Raw genomic sequence first — 15,863 nt, 5'->3', positions numbered from 1 at the left:
ACTTAATAAGGCTTACTGGTGCCATAATGATACATCCCTTGTGTATCAATGTACAGCTTACCTGCTGCTGCATTAGCAGTGGGGTGCTGTATGCGGTCCTCAATTGGTTACTGGACTGCAGGTGCGTAAAGCACTTAGAATGGGCCGTGGTTTCCTGAGGGCCAGAGTAGTCTCTGGGTCCCGCGTGCCGGAGGTGGGCCCATTGGGGTCTCAAATCTAAGAGAGACAGGTAAGGACCATAAGTTGTAAAGGCGGTCCGATACACGGGTGAGCTCTATTGGTGCTTGTTCCAGTGTCTAATGGAAGAAACCCGCGGGGGTCAGTATGTCCAATGGACGAGCGGACTTGTTAGTGCGTGCTCGTGCTAGTCAATGGTGGCGAAAAAATGGCAGGTATCAATTCTCAGCATGGTGTGTTTATGTGACACCGGTGGCTCCCAAGGCTATAAGTGCCTGTGGATCAGAGGGACCAGTGAGGGTGCCCATGGTGTCAGGGAGTAGATGCCCACCCCATTGCCTGATGTGGTCCAAGTCTGGTCCATGCGGTGAGGTCGTAAGGTGAGGTGCCCAGTGACATGGTGCCTACATGCATTGTAGTGCAGTTGGCAGTGCAATGCTAATGCTGTGCAAGGTCTATTAACACGGTCGACTTTGGTGGTGGTGCCTGGCCGATGGTATTAGGATATTGGGATCTAGTGCATACTCTAGAGCCCAGTAGGAGTGCGTTTTTGTGGCCAATCATGCCACTAGGCGTGCCTTAGCAAAATGCCTGCAGGACATGGGTTCTGCAAAGTGATTCTGCAACATGACACATTAATGGCATCTACGAGTGAGCATTTGGGTGCCCAAAACGACCCGTGCAGAATGAGTGCTGTCATTTATGCAAGAGAGTAATGAGAGCCAGCATACGATGTTGTATTATCGTGCTTGCACCCCCGTATAAATATTACTGCCGAGCTTTGCATACTCATGATTGCTAATGAGGCATGGTGCCAATGGGATGCTGCGGTTGAGGGGCATCACGGTGCGGCGGTCTACGGGATGTAAACCGAGTGCCTCATATATGGTTGTCAGCTGTGTGATGGTGCCTGGAGGTTAAATTAAACGGGCATCTTGAGCGACTATATGCGTCGGCGAGGATCATAGGCGCAGAACATGCTGCTCAATGGGGAAACGGTCGTGTGGCAGTCAATAGGAGAAAAAAAAAAACTTACCGCGAAAAAAGGCTGGTGCAAGCGTCACCGCGGGGTCCTCAGCAGAAAGTGGTTGCTGTGAACTGAGGGCGTGCTTCCTGGTGTGAACTACAACCATTGGGTCTCGCTGGGCCAATGAGTGCACATACCAACCAGCTGATTGTGGGAAGGCAGGGACTCCAGTTATGCCAAGGGCCTAATGGGAAATGTAGTCTAGTGAGTGCATAACCCTCCATTGGGACAAGTGTTTGTAAGTGTGGCTACCTAGAATGGTTGTTGTTGTGTGGAATGTACAGCCCAGATGCTTGCCAACATACTTCTCATTGTTTCTCTCCATCTTTCCTTCCATTTTCTTGCTCTTTTACTTCCTTATTTTCTCCTTTAGCCTGCTTGTAGCCATACTCATCATAACGCGTTCACCTTTGTGCACCATTGATCTTTCGGATTGCTTAATTTTACTAACTTAATTTCTGTCCCTTGATCTTCTGCACTATTGATTTCTATTGACCTACCAAACACCCTTTCTGTATGTAATAATTCAGACTTAATTCTCAATACTTTCCTTCGAAGTAACCTACACTTTCCTTGCTTAATTAAAACATGAATTCCCCCAACTGATAGTACGACTTCTGTTTTTCTTACTAAAAGTGTTGTCACCCCATACCTCACTGGTAAAGGCAATGCAAGTGGCCTTCTCCTACAGTTTTTCTTTTCCATACCTTTTCTTCTTCCCATCTTTAGAATATATGTTTTCATCAGTTACCATATCCTAGTCTCTTACCCTCTTGATTATATATCACCCACACCAGATCTCTTTCATCATTTGCAATGCCTCATATTTTTTTCTGTCTTCCCTCTTTCTTCTCGATATCTCATGTTTTCTTCCTGTGGAGTTCTCTAGCCCTCTATTAATCATTCATGCATCTTCCTCATTCCATCTATTGCTTCAATGCTATCATCATGTACAGTATTGTAAACCTCCTTCTCTCATCTCTGGCTCTTCTCTGGATTGAGTGTTTTCATCTCTTGATTCATCTGTCGATGTCACTCTTTTCTACTTTCCAGATCAATTCCTCCTCTTCTTTTCTTTTTCTCTCTCCTTCCCTCTCCTTCCTCTACCATTACTTGCTGTAATCTTAGCTTTACTGATATAACCGACAGTACTCCTTCATTGTCTATTACACTTCGTATTTTCTCAATATTGTCCTGTTTCTCTGGTGATTCTTCTGCATCATCTCCTCATTCTTGTCTACTCCCAACCCTTTATCTTCTATACCCAATGCATTCTTTCCATCCTTCTTGAAACCCTCCAAAGCCCAAGATAACTATCTCTTCCCTCCTCTCTTCATCATTCAAAAAGACACTGGAAAATGACTCATTGATCCACTGATATTAATCTTCTCTCCCCTTTGCTTTCATTACATGATTCTCTTTTTCTCTTCTTGCTGCCAAAAAACAATATTACACTGATCTTATTTCACCAGTTCCCCTCATCCTCAATGTTTTTGTCAAATTCTGAATCACATTCCATCTCCTCTGCTTCCTGACTCAGCATCTTCTTCCTGTCTTTCCCCACTGATTTTTCTTACTTCTTTACTAATACGGGCTCCCAACAATTTGTTCTATTCTCTTGTCTTCTACAGCAGGTCCCCAGTCCACATCTATTTCTTCTTCCCTTTCGCCTGTTTCTCTCTTTTCTGAATCTGACACTGCTTGGTATCCGTCTTGCATTGACCTACAATCTCTCCTAGCAACCCTGTTCATTCAGCCCTTATTCCTAAAGTTTTACCTCTCATACTTTAATTTCTGCCTGCCTGCTTTAATATTACCTGCTCTACTTCTATTTTTCTTACTGGCCTTAAGCATGCAGTAATCCTTCTTATCTGAAGAAAGCCTTCTTCTGATCCTTCTCTTTCTACTATTTTTTGTCCAATCTCACTCCTCCCATACGCATCTAAAATACTTGAGTCTTTAGTACATACCCAAGTCTCAACTGATCTTGACCATTATTGTCTCCTTTCGACTTATCAGTTTGGAATGTGTCTTCACCATTCCTCTGAAACCCATGTTCATGGTGTAACCAACTCACTGCTCTTTGCTTCTCATTCCTGATATTCCTTGACTTCCCAGCTGCTTTGGACACTGGTGATTGTCCTATGCTCCTCTCTGCTCTTTCCTCAATTAGCTTTTCTGGCTCTGTCCTTCAGTGTTCTTAGTCTTATATGTCTGACCATTTATTTTCCATTTCCTAGGCTGGTAAATGGCCGTCTACATTTCCTTTGCATCATTTCTTCAGCTTGTCCTTCCGCTTCTATGCCAATCACTCCCGGAACTTGTCTTGTATTCCTCTTATTATCTTATTCTCTTCACACTACTCTCACTACCTGATTGCTGTCCTTCCAACCATAAATACATTCCTTCCTTCCCCACCACTTTGCCTCAGACATTGAGATCCTGCTATTCCCTACTTTAGCTATTGCTCCTACCTCACTCCCCCATTCTTCTATCTCTTTTCCACTATATGCTTGCAACTACTGAGTCAATTCTGACTCTTCTCTTTCTTTCTTACTTCACATTTCTAATATATCCCACATATGCAGTTTCAAACTTAAAACAATTTGCTAAGCTCAGACTTTTCTTTCATGTTATGCCTCCAAACGTCGTATTGTTACACTCGTCTTTTCCCACCTCGATTACTGTTTTGCACTGTTAACTGGTTTTCCAGCAGTAGACTTGCTCCCCTGAGTGCCAATTTTAATTCTGCTACTTGTACTCTCTTCTCTCTATCTTTCTCCTCATACGTATAACTCTTCTTCTCTCTGTTCCATTTACTGCCCTTCCTTTCAATCCTTCCTTATCTTTAATTTTCTCTGTACTATCTTTAAATACATTTATGGCTTTGCAACATCCTGTCTTTTTTTTAAAATCTTGTTGCAATCTTTGTTCCAGCTAATATCTTATGTTCTGAGACTCTCTTCCTCTTGTCAAATTCCAAGTCTCCCTGTGTGCAATCCCGTTTGCAATCCTTCTCACATTTTGCATCTGAACATTTTAACTTGTTACCACTCACTATCAGATACTCTTCTACTGTTTCTTTATTAAATCTACTATCAAATCTCACCTGCTTTCCTCAATACAATAATTTGATTTATTTTATGGGTTTCTGTTAACATGTTTGCATATAGTGTGCTATTTCTTTTAACTGTGCAGTGCTTTGGTGAAAACACTTCATGCATCAATAAATACAATTACAAATCCGGTCCAGCAGAAACTGTTTTTCTCCCTTGTTTGAAGTCTGTCACTGTGCCAGTCCAATCTAGCTTGATTAGGCTCGACTTTAGATGTCAGGTTAACAGGCTTTGCAATTGTGTTTTCTATGGACAGTTTTCAATTCAAAGAATATTGTTCTCAGCTCATCATTGTGTCAATGTCTGGCAGCTGCCTCTACAGTGCTATCTCCATTCATTGTGCCGCATCACTCGTTATATTCCTTCATAGTTTAGTTTGGTTGTTGTTTATCCCTCTTATCCATATTCTCACTCTTGCCTCCACATCATATTTACAATGGCAGTGAGGCATATCAACAGATAATCCATGCACACATTCAAGATTTAGAGCAGCGTGTTATTTTTCCACAATGAAATATGCACCCGGTCAGTGAGTACTTTGACGAGTCGAGAGACTTTGTCCCTTCTCCAGTAGCAGGGTCGGGGGGGTCCCCTCTTTGAGGCTCGGGAGTTGAGCCCGCTAAGCAAAAGCCTCCCTGGGGGATTGGGGAAGACCCCACTGGGAGTGACTTCCTGCAGAGTACATGGGCTCCCATTCCCATTGGGAAATCCCTCTAAACAAGATATTGCCTGCCTTAATACAATAACTAATGCTGACAATACATCTATGTGTTTAGCTTAAGATATTGATGACAATACCTCTATGTGTTTGGTACAAGGTAATGCATTTATATTGGTTTGACAACTGGTGGTGAACAATACACCCCCCAGTTGCACAAACAAGAAAAAGGACCAACGACCCTTGAGTGGAGAAGCAGAAACCAAATGCAGAGGCAAGGCTCTGAAATGAGTACATCAGTGAGGGGCAGAGCCATGTTGTACAGCAGAGCTAGCTGTGGCATGGAGGGAGGCCAGCCCCAAAGGGAAACGTGCCATCCAGATACAGAGACGTGCAGGACCTGAGAAGCGATAGTAAAGCTTACCTGGAGGCGCAACCACGTGGAGGATGTGGTGTGCCCAGTACCCGCAAACTGACACTGAAACCAGGAACTGTGGGACCTCGACTCACAACGAGAGAACAGAAGGGTGAAAGAACACCAAGATGAGTTGAGTCCAAAAACTGCTTGCATCCAATCCAGAACATTGGCAAGCTGTGGAGATCACCACAGCTGCAGAAGAAACGCAACATCACAGGAGCAGACTCTGGAGGTACTGGAGCAGACCGGGAAGGAAGGTGGGTTTCCTAGATCAGAGGGAGGTGGAGAGAGGCAGAGGGAGGCAGATGGAGGAAAGAGGGAGTGGAGAAGAAGGAACGATTGTACTAATCCTGTACCAGTCCGTAGAGAGAGACTGAGCGAGAGAAGGAGAAGGGTTACGGGAGCCTATGAGAAACAAGAATAGGATAAACTTACAGAAATGTCAAAGGAGCTAAGAGAGCCACAAGAAGGGAGGGGTTACTGATACTCCAGACAATTAAGAGAATCATTAGGACAGAGAAACTAAAAGGGACCCAATAAACAAAGCAAAAAACAGATACAAGAGGAGCACAGAGGCACGAATTACCTGAACCAAGTTGGAAGAGACCCACACAAGTGGCGGAGAGTGATCAGGGAGATATCACTACATCTAAAGCAATTTGGATTTTTTATTTTTTAATTAAGACTTTTTGTTGTTGTACTTTGGGTAAACTTTAAAGAACTTTTGATTGACTGACAAGAACTGGTGTCTTTGAGAAGAACTGTTACTTAACTCTAAACATTGGGTTCAGACACATGTGGTATCCCTGGGACAACCAGAGACACCTTTGTGGAGAACCAAGAGTACAGGGCACTCCACCTATTTTCTTTTACCTTTTGATAAGTGGTAGGGACGGTTTAGTAGATAGGTTTGGACCAAGGAACCAAGGACTGCTTTGATTTTGGATTATTTATGAGCACCTTAGTTTGGTTTGATAGGAAGGGATCTCCCTTTAGCAATAGGGCTAGTGAAGCAGTTTATTTTTAAGTGGAATTAAGACAATAACCCTGGTTGAAATCAGTCTTCACCATATTGTTGATATTTTATTACTTTGCATTACTCTCCATCCTAGTAAGAGGTGGCCAAATATATAATGTTCCTGGGCTTGCATAGCAGGACTCACTGAATTTCTCATTCTGATACACTGGTGTGATGGACCCGACCTGCATATACCAGGTATACACTTACAACCACTTCCCCACGAAAGGATTGTGTGCACACATTAATGTTATAGGTGTTAACCGTGTTTAAAGACAGTAGAAGCTTCCTTTTATTATGGAAAGCTGGTAGTCTACCCACAATCACTCTTACCTGTAATTGCTGTTAAGATGGCCACTATTTAAACTGAAATATAGAATAACATCCCCGTTGACTCTACTTCACCAGCTACTCGACAGCAAAAACCAGCAGCCCGATCAAAGATGCATTAGGCACAAGCCAGGCCTACAAATCAGCTCCATTAAGGCATTACCCTTATGAAACGTATGTGTGGTGAATCATCAGGCACAGGTTCCTAGTGATAGCCTCGACATCCAAAGCATCGGATGCAAATGCCTAGAAAAAAATGCATCGAAAAATGAATGTCTTTTTTAATGGTGGGGTCCCCAATCTCCTGTTTTCTTACCCCTTAAAACCCATTTTAATAAAAAAAAAAACTTTACCTATAACAAACAATGATTTTTTTCGAGGCTTTTGCATTTGATGCTTTGTATTCGAGGGAATCACTGGATACCTCAGGGACAATGTGATAGTTGTAGATTTGATGGTGCCTGCCTTCGTACCACCCACTCCAATCAGCATCCACAAGAGAGCAATGGTCTTCTACCACCCATGAATAGCTTTAACATTCGGTGTACAACATCAGCCCCTGTCTCCTAAGAGGCAGCTCTAACAATCATGGAGGGCAGTTAGCAAGAATCCAATCTTCTGGTATCAGCTACATCAGTGTCTCCGGACAATACTCTAATAATCATTCTGGGTGGCGCCACCTCATTCAGGCACCTGTTAGCAGAATTCTGAATATCATGGAAACACGTGAGTGGTGTGCTTAGGTGTTTTAGTAGCATGATGATCTCCACCAGGCCTAGAAACATTCCTTTCACCCAATCCCACAGTCTCTCTGAGCTACCTGCTCTGACCCAGAGTAAATGTCAGGTCTAGCTCATTAGGGTAAATGGAGGATTAATTTTAAAAAAACAGCTGGAGCCATCAGAAAAAGTGCACATGTGTGTAAACTAGCTACAAGTGCCCTTATGTTCACTATATTTACAATATCTGTTATTCAATCCCAACCAAAAAAGATACAAAGCATCAAAGAAAATACCTTAGACAGGTCTTCAGGGCACGAATACAAACATAGATTTGTACATATGCAACTTCTCGCCATGATTTTCTGGCATCGTTCGCATAAGGAAAAAAACATGCAATTTTTAAGCAGACCCTGGATTGCTAATTGAAACCCTTTTAATCAAACTAACTCATGAAGTTGAAATGTCTTCCAACAATTTGTTACATTACAAATCACAGACTGTCCATTGATTGAACAGACATCAATATCCTAGCCACCCTCAACCCCATCTACGGTGGGTTTAAAACGTGCTAAGGAATAATTGCCCTGTACCTGTGAGGTAGGTATTGTGTGAGGAGTTGATGAAATAGTGAGACAGCGGCTGAAACATGTCTTCATTCAAATCCAGTTTCTCAGGTGGAACAACTCCGTTTTCCTCCCCGCTCAGATAGCGCATGAATCCATCCACCGATATCTGCCCTAAAAAGAAAATGGGAAGTCAGTTCTAGCTCTACGTGCCTGACCATGTGTGATAAAGCCGATAGATGTCATTATTAATAAGCACTCACTCAAACTGCCATGCTATAATCACTAAGAGTGAGTGAAAGGAATCATACTCAACAACAATTCCTGAGAAAATGGCACCTGTATACATTGTATGATTCCCACTTTGAGTGGTGACAAAACAGACGTTTTCTGGAATTGCAAATAAACAGAACATTTACACACAGCTTGTTTTTCCCTCAAGTATGAAAATGTCTAGTAGATTATTTAGGCCATACTGCTGCCTCTGCTAGTAGGTGGATTGCGTCGGACCAACTCACTTCATGATGCTGTGACTGACCCTCATAGACCATAGATCATAGGTCATGCTCTTCACCTACCCGGCAGATGCACTGAGCCGGGGTGGCCTCTACGTAGAGGCCACTTCAATGGCCCCCTCCTTGACAGCAATATCTGAGCCCTAGATAACCTCAAGTGGAGTCTCCAGGCCGGACATCTGCTCTGGCTCCTCTGTTGCTATCCCACCGTCATTGGGTATGATTGACCCTGGTGGAGTTGGAGGTCCATACAGAGGCAGAGAAGCCGGCATCCATGATTGGATTGCAGAGGGAGGTGCAAGCCTCTGGGCCTGCCATGGTGCCTAGTGGAGAACAGACTGTGGTGGCCAAAGAGTAATTTCAGGATAATGCCAGCATGGGTAGCCCTCTCAGCAGCCAATCATCTCTGTGAAGGGACATCCAGCGGCTGAGACACATTTCCAGGCAGCAGGAGTTGTTGCTTCGGAGACGGTGTGACATGGCCAACAAGGCAGATAGTAAGGCACCACAGATCAGGCACATCACCCATGAAATGCAGGAGGCCTGACTAAGGGAGTGCACACACGTGGCAGCAGTGTTCTAAGACATGAGGCAGAAGGAGGAAGAGAGGTGGGCAGCTTGGGCTGCAGCATGCAAAGCGGCCAATGTGAGGGCCAGGACAGAATTGGAGGACATATCGCCCATGCTCTGGCTTCAAACATGGTGACATCTCAAAGGGCTACCAAAGACACTGAAGCAAGGATGAGGGAAGCCCTGGAGACCCTCCACAGAGAGAGGAAAGCCTGACTCTGGGAGGCCAGGGGGACACGAGCTGGCCTTGGTCAGCACTGGAGGACAACATGAACTTTCTGTATCTAGTTATCTGTGTTTATATTTGGGATAGGTACAGTTAGGTTTCTTTTGACCTTTGAATCTTTTGTACATATGTTCTTATTTTTTATATGCTTTGTGCTTGTTTAATACATTCCTTCTCTTCTATGACAATCTCTCATGTTGAAATGATATTGTAGCATGTGTTGAATGTGTTTGCTTGCCGTCATATGTGTGTCTGAGTGTTCTAGTGAGCATGCCACTATCTGTTTGGAATACCATCTCCATATTTCAGAGTCTGTGGTACAATTGTCACAATGATAGATGCAATAATACGGGGGTAATTCTGGCAACTACCATTTTCCTGCAAGACATGTGCCCATTCTTCCTGGCACCTTTTAGGTGTGTATCCATGTATCATGGCCGCTGTACATAGATGGTCACTGAGTAGTGTCAAAAGGCGACATGTTCACCGTTTTGACATTTTTTAGTCTGTGGCCAAAACATACCTTGTTTTGTAGCTTTCAATTTTTGGTAGGCATGCAGGTGATGTGGGGTGTGAGAAGCTTTTAACCTTACTTCCTATTCATTTAATGTGTGTGTTTCTTTATGGTTGTGCTTGATTCAAGAAGGTACGGTACACTTACTTGCTCAAATGGGGATGTGCACATGGATGTGGGAAGTTGTCAAGGGATAATTACAAAGGTGCGGGGGTAGTAACAATGGGGAGGGCAGACAAATATGCAGCAAGGTGATGTAGCAGGGGGTTGAGAAGGTCCAATGTCAGGTTCAGTGGCAAGTGGAGGGTGCATGGAGGTAGGTTTTGTGGATGAACCATTTCTTGAGGATGATGGTTGTGGGCTCATTCTTTAGAGGTATATGTGTGGTGAAAAGTCAGATGTTGGAAGTGAGGGTGTTGCAGGGACTGTGGTCATGGACAGAGGAGGACTGTGTTCATTTCCTTCATTCCCGGTGGATGTCTGCACATGTTTGTGAACCTGCTAGAGTGTAGGGCTGAAGGGATGCATATGCAATGAGGAAGGAGGCTTCTGGACTTGAGAAAAAAAAAATTGCAGATCGTGTATGCTATTTTGAAGGCGACCTGTGCATGAGGTGTGAGGAAATTACGATCAAGGGTTGTTTAGCTGTGTTAGACTTAACAGTCCTTTTATGGATGATTGTGAAACATGTGGGACACATTTCGTACTTGTAAGGTGGTGTCCATAAGGGCTTCAGGGGGGCATTGAGACCATCAAGATGGAAGGGGATCAAGGTAAGAAGGCAGGTGTGATTGACTTTGCTGTGATGAAGGAATTGTGTTTCATTATGGGTGAATGCTATTGATGTTTTTTCCTGGTTTATTGCTATGTTCACCTTGAAGGAGAGGTGTCCGGCATTACAACTTCCCCCACTACATGAGGAATGATGTTCCCTTACATGACTCAACTACATGTCACACATCATATGTTGGCAAGCTGATCCCCACACACAACCTCTACTCCTTCATGACTGACACCTGCATGTCTCCCACCTACACCCACAGGCCAGAGGTTCTTATATGTTTTGGCTACTACTTACTTTGTTCAGTCCGTCTGTAGAAGATGATGAGAGGTGTCCCCCACCTTCACTATGGTTCACGCGCATTTCCCCTAATGTACATCTATACCACTGGCTTGTTTGTACTATTTGGCGGCTTCCCACCTTTGACTACTGGCATGGTCAATTAGAGAGTTCACAGACTTGATCACCATGGTGTCACTCATTCACCCCAACTTCTTCCTCACTGTCTTCATGTTCCTGGCAATCCTGTAACAATTGGCTGGATGAATGTGTCAGTACATTCTCAACATTCTTAGCCAGACAGTGCATGGTAGAGCAACACATATTAAAGGTGCAATCCCCCTCCTCCTCATGAACACCCTAAACAACCTCTGTCATGTGTGTCCACTGACAATGTACATGTTGGTGAATATGACAATTTACTTTCACATTAGTCACACCACCCTAGTCCTCCACATACATCGGTTTGGCAGTAAAAAGTGTTGACTGTCAGGGAAGCCTTCAACAACATCCTCATCTCATTGTAGAATGTTTGTGGAAGTATCATGAGTGAAAGTTGCTTATCCAATCAACAGGCAATCGTGTTGGTGATAACATCGACCACCATACACCTGTGTGGTAAAATATTGTGCTGCCTTGCACTTCCACAGCCTCATATACTGAAGTCCTCAACCTCTACAATAAATGTCCAGTAGAGAAGTAGTTACATATGCAGTTTCCTGCATGGCTTCCATCCATGGCCACCTCAGGTTAGTGTGCACTACACACATTGAGTTGATATTTGGTGGAATGTGTAAATGATGCATTTGCACCATAAGCAAAGAGAGCACCATAATGAAATTCCTTTTCGGGCCATGGCGCATTGCATGACATGTGTACACACTACACACATAGAGTGGTCCACAGGGTATTTAAATACCATGGGATGTATCATCAAGTTGTGGCTGTTCCTTGTCCAAATCCACGAGTCAGCCACTGCACAACTGCCTGCCTATGTTCAGTGGCAAGCACATTGTCCAATGGTGACCATCATTTCTGTATACATACTTGTGTCCCTTCCAGCTGCAGCACTCATCCCTTAGCTGGCAAATCATCCACAGCTCCCTCAGTCATAGAACATTTTCCTCCCCACTCAAGGTTGGGATGTGCTTGAAATCACCAAGTACCCAAGAGTGGACCCGAAGTGGCTCATCAAGTTCTGTCCCAATTTGCCATTGTAGGTTTTCGCCTTGAGGATCCATCTTTCAATGCAAACAATGGTGCCTAAGAGCCAGGTGATGCACTGACACAGCTACAGTCAGTACTGTTATTTGGTCTGTTTGGGATCTAATGGGCTTTAACATCCTTGTGCTGTATGTTAGGGTGACTCCCTCTTGGCAGTCACTTTTCTGGTGTACTTGATGGTTTCCTGGGGTGCATTTGCATGATAGGATCACTCACAGGCTATCTGTGCCTGGTACATGGGGGCAGCTATTCATTGAGGCTTTCTGTATGATAGTGCCACACAATCGCTGATTAAGCACTTTCTGTCATGGCAGAATGTGGGCCCATGGTTCTGTCTGGTGCTTGAGTGTGGGCTTGTTATGGGCATGTACGTCGCTACAGTGTTCCCTTTGTGTCATTGGATTTTGTGCCGTCTTTATCATGGGAATAGGCTCCAAGCACAATATTGGTGCTGGTCGTAGAATTAGAAGTGGTGCTAAGCCTTTGAGCTATTTTTGCACTTTGTAAATTAGGCTCAAAATGTTATTTACAGTTTGGGAATGTCGAAGATAAACTGGAAGCACTGATTACTCTGTTGTGGATTCTACAAATACCATGGTTTATATTGTTGTGTACATAAGAACAGGGTTGGACTGGACTATCGGGCAATAGGGCAATGTTGAACCAAAAACGCAAAATGCAAGTGTGGGCCACTTTTTTTTGGGTCAAAGTGGCCCCTTTTCTGGCCAATGTGGGCCAGTTTGATAATTTACTAAACCATGCTGCTAGTCGTTTTGACCAGTGCTACTGAATAAATATTCTTTAAAATGCAGAATCTACATCCCATTTTTCTCAAAAACCTCCCCTTTGGGTATTACTTAAACAGTCTGTCACAGAGGAATGTAATGCCTTTTGCAACTGTAGGCCACTTTTTTTTATTGCCGCCTGAGCCAATTTTATGCCCCAGTCCGACCCTTCATAAGAACCTCAACAGAATTTGTATGCAGTCTATTAGAAAACATTTTGAAGAGAGTATCATGGAGGGATTGACACAGTGCTCCGGACTGAACACTTGATGATGTCTGGACTGGCGTGCTCCCAAGAACTAACAATCAGATTGCTTTAGGCCATGAGGCTAATATAATGTGAAAGCTTCCACCGATGATTGAAATATCTTCATTCAAGCTGCATACTGCGAGTTTCAGCTGAGAAGCGTACTCAATTTCCCTAAGCCACTCTAATCTGCTAGAAACATTTTGTTTCCATAAAAAGAGCATTGGGTACAGCTGCTCGACCAAAGGCTCACAAATATCCCCATAGAGCGAGAGGCGTGAGTTGCAGTCAATCCAGCTAACGTTTATCTCAAACTCTTTTGTTCAAAGTGAACAGTTATTTCTCATCTCATATTTTATTACCACATATGAACATGTTCTATGGCATCTGAAAAATTGCTGGATTGCGTGATTTATCCCACAAATGTCTTGCAGAAGCACAGAATCTCCAAGGACGACAACATATAAAGCAGGACCCCCCTTTTATATAGTCTCATGACAGTATAACGACAATCAGCATTCCTAGGAGGGGGGGTATGATGGGGCTAATGCTCTGGTTCTTTTGGTTGTACCCCGGATAGAAGTTCAGGAGCTACAACCAAAAGTCTAGATGGCCCTGCGTCCCGACAGTCCCGACATTAGTGTAGCCCCAGATCTTTTTCAGACATAGCAACACCCCTGAACAGAATAAAAGCAAACACAGCAAGCAAACAACCACAGTCCCAGAGAAAGAACTTTTTACTGCTACAGTCATTTGTCTGAACAGCTTCAGAATGACTATGTCAGCAACCACAGTGAATGTGTCAATCCCTTGCATGGGTGACGTCTGTTTCTTTATTTTATTTATCTTTGTCGAGAGGAAGCCTTTCTCTGGGAATATTTTGAAATCACAGTGCCACACAGCGCATATACACCATCATTGAAAACTGTACTACTTAAAAAGCCACAATAATCTGGTTCAAGCAAACATCAGAGCTAGAGCTGGGCAAATTCGATGTATCCAAATGTAAATTGGGCAGATTTTAGCTGGTTGGAGATCTCATGGATTAAACACTCACCTTGGACACAGAGCCATCCTGTACTTCACAAGCTTATATCCCTCAGCAGGGATGACTCAGGACTTCATGATTCCCAGGTCAGTAAGTAGTGTACCATAACATTGGGTAATAACACAACGCTTTTAGCACTGCTGCGAAACAAGATACCACCATGAAGCTCTACATGTTAGCACAAATTATTCTGATTTCAGGGAATTGTGAATCTAATGAACTAAGTGGAAACAAGTTTTTTAAGGTAACTATTTTGCTAATAATATTGACATTCTAAATCCACCAGAGAAAGAAATCACAAGTTTGCAAAAACCACATTGCTAAGATTTTAAATTCTAATTGAAAAAATCCTTCATGCAACAATCCCAACTACCCGTAGGCAGAGATGGATGAATGGTTTAACAAAGTTATTTCACTGAAGTTCATAGGATTTTATTAGAGCAACCTAACCATAATGTCCCTTTAACAACGTTTTTTCACTACATTTCATAGATTTTTACCAGATCCCCCTTAATTTCCAACAAGTTCCTTATACCTATTTTTAATGATTAAACCTATAAATCACACTCACGCGCAATGTAGCTACTCCAGAGTCCATGGACAGTACAAAAGTCCGTGGACATCAAGTAGCATCCACAAAACCCATAAGCACAGGGGGCAACAGAAAATGTTGTACCCTTCCTTCAACCAACAAACACATTTACATATAACAACATTGCTTATATTTACTACACACACAGATACCTTTTTGTACAATTCATTATTTAAAAATGTAAAAAAAATATTTGTTCATCTATCACACATTAGAATGGAATGCACCAAACACAAACCATAACTGTACACCTTATATTATCACTTCAGTACAACTCTTCATGCACACTCAGATACCCCATGAGCTCCTTTCAAAACAATATATATGAAATAGTAAGAACACTGTATTTGTTTCTCTGTTATTACCATTCATTATATAGACTTTCTTATAAGCAAATATCACAATTTTATTCATTTTAACAGACATGGTAAACACACTTAAGTGGTTGGAAAACAACTTTCCAAAAGAAGAAATGAGTGATGATGACATTTCTAATGGTAAACAATCCATCTTTCAATATGAACAAATAATGTAATGTATACAGAGCTCACTGAAATAATAATTTCTTCTTTTCTTATAGCACATACTTTACATGAAGAAACAACACCCCAATTTAATTATGGAGAATCCCAAGAATCACAAAGAAAATCCCTATCCCCAACTGTACATGATGAAATCATGATCTTGTCTGCAAAATTGAATGAACTTAGTAAAGACTTTAAGGAACTTTTAAATTGTTAAAAATCATGTTATTAGAAATGTTGATTATCACTGTCCTTCTTGTTCCAGTCCCACTTACCCCAACAATCACCCCATCAAATTCCCAAGATATGAATGAAAGATGCTCCCCTGATGACCATTGTATCAAAATTCTCCCATTCCAAAACCCCATCCCTTTCATAAATACATTTATTTTTTATACTATAAATATCTTGTATATTATTCTGTCATAATCATTTTCTGTAACCCCAATGAATAGTCTGTGGAATATAAGACTATTCGGGCTGTCCGTTTATGATGTAGGGTGTCCGCGGACACCCACCAGCACTACAG

General features: G+C 42.7%; 1 protein-coding gene across 11 annotated transcripts in view; it reads right to left on the bottom strand.

Moving 5' to 3' along the window:
• Window positions 1–15,863, bottom strand: part of PLCB1 (phospholipase C beta 1) — a 3,004,223-nt gene that overhangs the window by 1,088,061 nt on the left and 1,900,299 nt on the right. For all 11 annotated transcript variants that reach the window (XM_069608284.1, XM_069608285.1, XM_069608286.1 and 8 more), the window contains one exon: window positions 8,057–8,203. In XM_069608284.1, the coding sequence (XP_069464385.1) occupies window positions 8,057–8,203 (147 nt within the window). The remainder of the gene's footprint in view (window positions 1–8,056; window positions 8,204–15,863) is intronic.

Source organism: Ambystoma mexicanum, chromosome 4q (genome assembly GCF_040938575.1).
Source record: "Ambystoma mexicanum isolate Mex_15411 chromosome 4q, UKY_AmexF1_1, whole genome shotgun sequence".
Classification (NCBI taxonomy): Eukaryota; Metazoa; Chordata; class Amphibia; order Caudata; family Ambystomatidae; genus Ambystoma; species Ambystoma mexicanum.
Note: the sequence above shows the minus strand (reverse complement) of the source record. Positions and strands in the feature narration are given on the sequence as shown.